Source organism: Tribolium madens, unplaced genomic scaffold (assembly GCF_015345945.1).
Source record: "Tribolium madens isolate multiple individuals breed KSU strain unplaced genomic scaffold, Tmad_KSU_1.1 Scaffold_20;HRSCAF=117;Tcas5.2_LG4, whole genome shotgun sequence".
NCBI lineage: Eukaryota > Metazoa > Arthropoda > Insecta > Coleoptera > Tenebrionidae > Tribolium > Tribolium madens.
This window is the reverse complement of record NW_025400985.1, coordinates 9,232,601-9,237,881: the sequence shown is the minus strand read 5'-3', so window position 1 is coordinate 9,237,881 and position 5,281 is coordinate 9,232,601. Positions and strand designations below refer to the sequence as shown.

The 5,281-nt window shown below is 34.7% G+C and overlaps 2 protein-coding genes across 3 annotated transcripts in view; both read left to right on the top strand.

Annotated features, from left to right (window-relative positions):
* Positions 1-460: 460 nt before the first annotated feature.
* LOC123005502 lies at positions 461-1,352 on the top strand. Of its 2 annotated transcripts, XM_044399286.1 has the most exons (4): positions 461-599; positions 646-824; positions 876-1,147; positions 1,204-1,352. In XM_044399286.1, exons 1-4 carry the CDS (start codon positions 525-527, stop codon positions 1,212-1,214), a joined length of 537 nt encoding a protein of 178 aa, XP_044255221.1. In that variant the 5' UTR covers positions 461-524; the 3' UTR covers positions 1,215-1,352. The 2 variants fall into 2 exon arrangements, with proteins under 2 accessions (XP_044255221.1, XP_044255220.1); XM_044399285.1 differs by having other exon boundaries at positions 876-1,352.
* A 3,774-nt stretch (positions 1,353-5,126) lies between these two features.
* Positions 5,127-5,281, top strand: part of LOC123005189 (paired mesoderm homeobox protein 2B-like) — a 23,908-nt gene continuing 23,753 nt past the window's right edge. Inside the window, exon 1 of the mRNA XM_044398843.1 lies at positions 5,127-5,279. Within this exon, the coding sequence (XP_044254778.1) occupies positions 5,127-5,279 (153 nt within the window). The remainder of the gene's footprint in view (positions 5,280-5,281) is intronic.

Sequence of the window (5,281 nt, the reverse complement as noted above, 5' to 3'; positions counted from 1 at the left end):
AGATTCATCCCGGAGTCTCCAGGGACCATCCTAACTATGGCCGCCTCGCTCTATAATAAACATCTATCACGCTGTTTACTTTTCACTTCTTCCATTTCGAATTGACAAAACTTTTCTCCGATCTTAATTTATAAAATATTTGTGATTATTTTAATCACTTCATCTGATTTAATTAAATCAGTTTTCGTGTCATTAGCTACCACATGTATCATGCACTCCCGGACAAGTGTCTTTATTGAAAATAAATTTTGTGCCACTTACTAGGGTAATAAAATCGTTTCACCCCTGTTCAAAAGGCCATCTGTAGTGTTGCGGTAAGCAAACTTTCAGTTGATCAGTCTTTGAGTTGGTCACGTGGCTTTTGTGCATTTGGTAGCTCCACTCCCCTAGTTTTACACCCATTCACAAGTTGATGATTTATGAAACATCAAAAATTATTTATCAATCTACTCATCTTTGCTTTATTGACATGTGGAGAAAATTTGAAGTGTGAAATTTTGCTAAAATAAATATGGTTTAAAAGCATGATTTCGGCTAATTTTGCAGTGGCAGTGGTAACAGTAGTGCTTAGAGGTTTGCTAGACAGGTTTATAGTTGCCGTAAGCTCCATTTCAAAATTTTCACTCTCTTCAAAGTCTATTTCAGATTCAAGCACCTCTTGAAAAAAGTCCGACTATACCCCCTTCCACTGGTATTATTATAATTTCCGGTACTCTTTACTACCTATATAATCGTTTGGTAAAAAATAAAAAAATTGAAGTCAGTTATACAAATGCAAATAACCGAAGATCAAAAATTTTGGATGGACGAATTCATAAAAATGAGTATGTTGAACAAGACTGAATTAGACAAAACTCAATTTCCACATCTTGTAGATCACAGTCTTCTTCTTTGTGTAATTTTAAAGATCACAGATGGTTACCTGCAAGAAAATTTCGGTCGCACAGATCAAGAAGTAGATGCAGAAGCAATCTTTTAGCGGCAACAAAAGATTCACTAGAAATGCTTCGTAATCAGTGTTCATCTACTTGTTCGTTATCTTCGAAAAGTACTTCTACGATAAAATGCAGATGTAACAAAGACACAAGTGTAGAACGAACAATTACAAAAGAGGGGACCCCGAGTGTTTACAGCATCAAATCAGATGGTGATAATTTAACTGACAAAATGGAAAATAAAAAAGATGAACAAGACAAATTTAAGGGTTATGGTGATTGCGATTGGCAAGATCGAAATCTTAAAATTGGCAGGCGGCGCAAAAGAGCTCGGACAACTCGGAAAACACGAAGTGGCAAAATTTATTCATCGTATTTATAACACAAATTTGATATAAATAAATTTTTTGAGACGAATTTTGTTTTTATCGTGTCCAAATAACAAAAGTTTTATTTCGCACATAAATCTTTTAATGTAAATATTGGATTAGACGTCGAAGAAGGTCCCTAAATAATTGTGCGTTGCGCTATATGGGTATATGAGGGTCGAGGATTCCCCTAGAGAGGCGACTGTTAGGACTGCAGCAGCAGGACCTGCGGCTTGTTCCACACGATGTTTACGATGGGAAGGAGTCTCCGACTCCGGTCACAGCTCCGGAATTCTCCTGGGCTTTGTTTGCTAACCCAGCGCACAATTATCGTGTGATGACACAGTGCGGAAATTGATTTTTTCGCTTCGAAAATGGCGGCTTGTAATTACTTGCGAGTGTATAAAAAGCAAATTGCCTGCAGTAAATCAAAACGAGAAGAATTCACTGAGAATCGAGCCAAGACACAAATAATGAAATAATAAGGCTTATTAAAAGCAGGACGTCGCATCGATTCAAGCTCTTCCCTCATCATCTGTTTATTGTTACGTAAAGAGTTTTCTCCTCCATTGCGCAGACGGTGCTGTGAGAATAGAGTGAACAATAACTTAATGGCACATGACTGGATCAGACCGATAATTGAACATTTCGACGACATTAACGGATTATTATTGAAATTAGTATGGAATTATTTTGCGTTTAGAATGGAACTGGAACGCAACAAGTCGAGAGGTGAATCAAAACCATTTGAATATGGAAATGCAAAATGGGATTCTTCCATGTAGAGGGTTAGCTTGAAGACATTTATAATTTTAACAGACTCACAGACTGTCTAAAAGAAAAATCGAATCAATGTTGTACTCAATTCATTATTTTGAATTAAAATACATCTTTTTAGTTGTTAGTTTTATAACTATAATGCACCACTTTGTGGTTGAAACGCATAATATGTTTAAGATAAAATTTTGGTGTGTCGGGTTTAAATTGTTCGTATCCATTATTCACATAGTAAGAAGATCCAACAAGGAGCAGAAAAAGTACAAAATGTTACTTGATGTTTTGATATCTTATGATAAAAAAGCTCTCATGCCTTTATGTTTATGCTATCTTATTTGCTCTTATGCGCTCATGCTCTCTAATTATGCTTATTAGAATTATAGAAAATTTTCTGCTCTAGTGTAATATAATTATAAATTTTTGTGTTTTACAAATATAGAATATTAGAATGGTAACAAGTTTGTTTTACTTGCGTGTATATTTAGATGTCACAGTCACAGTAAATATACAAAGAAAAATAACAAAGGTTATACGTTAATTTTTTAAGAAAATTTTACTTTGGGTGAATGGGAGACGTACTCGTCTGATCTCTAAAGTAAGAAAAATCATGACGCTTATCTAAATAAAGCCTTTTGTACATCGAATTTTTTCTGTAAAATTTTAAAGTATAAGAAAGAACACACTATAAATTAATGTAATTTATGTAACACCAAGGAAACAAAGAAAAAATTTCATTTATGCTTAGTTTTATGAAAATATTTATTATTGTAATCAGAGAGTTAGAACATCAGAATAAATAGTTTATGAACAAAACATTTTATCAATAACCACAAACATTATTACCATGTAATTTAAAATCAATTTTTAGCGTTTTCTTTGAACATTTTAATTTTTCATTTTTAACAAAAGTAAAAAACTCAAAAATACATCTTATGAGATCTATAATGATCACGTTTACAAACATCACAGATATGCATACGCGGGTAATAACTATCATAATAGAAAGTATACTTTCAGAAAATTTTAATTGTAAAAAATCAAAAGAGTTACTGTACATACATAACCAGAGAGATTTGAAAAATCCTAATTACAATTGAATTGTTTAGGCCCCTATTTCTATACAGGGTGTCAATGTTAAAACTTGCAATCGGCAATATCTCTAGAACCAAAAAAAGTTATTGAGGATCACTCAAAACCGTTTCGGTGGTTTATAGGGGGAATCAAAATGGCATGGTAAGTGACGCTCCTCCACCCACCCTTCAAGCCACAGCCACCTGAAGTTCACAATTTTAAATGGCACGACCCTACTTGCGATACATCGTTGGAAACCCCATAACAAGCGCTTTTCAAAAATGTCATACAACAGCCTATTTGGTAAAGCCATTTTTCCAATTATTTAAACACGAAGACGTTAAATTTTATTTATTTTTTTTTTAATTATATTCAAGGGTGGGTGGCAGTGTGACACTTATCATATCATTTTAATTCCCCCTAGGAACCACCAAAACGGTTTTGAGTGATTATTAATAACTTTTTCAGTTGAGAGAAATTGCAGATTGCAAGTTTTAAAATTGACAGTGTATATTCTTAGTACATTGTCTTTACGTTTTATAATTTTATATTTGTGTTACTTTTCTCTTTTCTTTCATTTTTTGTAAACAAAGAAACAAGGCATGTTTTGGATTCTAACTTTTTTACGCTTGCTTATATTAATTATTAATTAATTAATTTGGTCTTTTGTTACTTAGATTATTGAAGTCTATTCAGTCAATTCTAATTAAAATGCATTTATAGGTATTATGATTTATAATAATATTGCTAGCTTTTCGTTTTCTTACCTAAATAATATTACTATTGGTCTTGCGTTTTAAAACAAATGTAGGTACGTATTGTGTACTTCTTAGGTGAACTTACTGTTTGTTTAGGTATATTATTTTCTTTATCTTCTTTCTATTTATTACAATTAACAAAACTCAGATTCGAACCGAGGTCAGGACCTTTTCTTATTGGATTACTAGTAGCTGTTAACTAGTTCTTTGTACATATTCTAGACAAACTTTTAAAAATTATTTTTTGTGTTTCGGTTTGTAGAATAGATTTAGTGATATTGACACGTGTCCGTGTATGTGTAGAATTAATCGATTTTGTAAAACGTTAAAGGTATTAGTATAATTTTTGCAATTTTAATTTTTTACGGAAATGTGTCTTGACATTTTTTAGAGGAGCATTAATTAATTTTGGGCCTCTTTTCTTATAAAAGTGGAATCACTTCTTGTAAAAAATTGAAATTACTAAAATTGTACTAATATACTTGATTACAGTACCTACTTAAAAAACCGTTTTAAAAATCTATTAATTCTACTATTATAGTACTTTTCAGTATTTTGTTTTTAAATCACTTCGAAACACTGTGATATTTCAGTTTCTTCCGTTGAAGAAAAATCCTTGTTCACTGTCACCATCACAAATGTTTACAAGTAGGACTGTTTTCGTATTTGTTTACCCCATTCATGAATACGATGTCTTGAATCCTGTCCTACAGGTGTCAAAAAATCTCTCGGCTGGAATCCTTCCAGTGCAAGGGTGAGCAACTGTTGATGTGACTAGTAAAATAAAAAAAGCTGAGATCAGACTTCCCGAATGCAAATTTAATATGAAACACTAGCATTTAATATTCAGTCTTCATATGTGTGTGCGAGTTGTCACTCGGAAGTCGCGTGCTCGAAGGGTCGATGACGTAGCATAGCCCTTCCAATCGCAGAGTTCGTTTGGGAGCGGGTGCATCCGCCATTGGTCGACGCCGGCGTCATGGAGGGTGTCTCCGCCCTCGTTTTTCCGCCCTGCACCCTCGACGTCGAGTTTTTCGTTCCTCCCCTAACCGAGTTATTGAATTAAGCTTATCATTTGATTTCGACGTAGCAGACAGTCGGGTCTTCACGCGCGGTTCTGTCTCTTCGGAAAAACTCTTAGCGATTTTGGCAGTAATCGCGCCGTTAATTCGATCATATTGGAGGCTCTGATCCGATTATAGTGTGCGTGTGTCATTATGGACTACTCGTACTTGAACCAGGCGGGCTTCGACTCCAGCTGCCTGCAGGGGGCCGGCATGGACCCCACGGGCCTGGGCAACATGCCCTGTTCGTACGGCGACCTGACCTCCTGCAGCCAGATGTCCCAGGCGGCGTACAGGTACACGGCGGC

What these genes read in the sequence shown, in the direction of transcription:
- LOC123005502 (XM_044399285.1), top strand. Translation starts at nt 525, where the DNA reads ATGATTTCGGCTAATTTTGCAGTGGCAGTGGTAACAGTAGTGCTTAGA. An exon ending in TAGACAGGTTTATAGTTGCC is followed by an intron (nt 600 to 645) that starts GTAAGCTCCATT and finishes AGTCTATTTCAG; the next exon opens with ATTCAAGCACCTCTTGAAAA. An exon ending in GGACGAATTCATAAAAATGA is followed by an intron (nt 825 to 875) that starts GTATGTTGAACA and finishes CACATCTTGTAG; the next exon opens with ATCACAGTCTTCTTCTTTGT.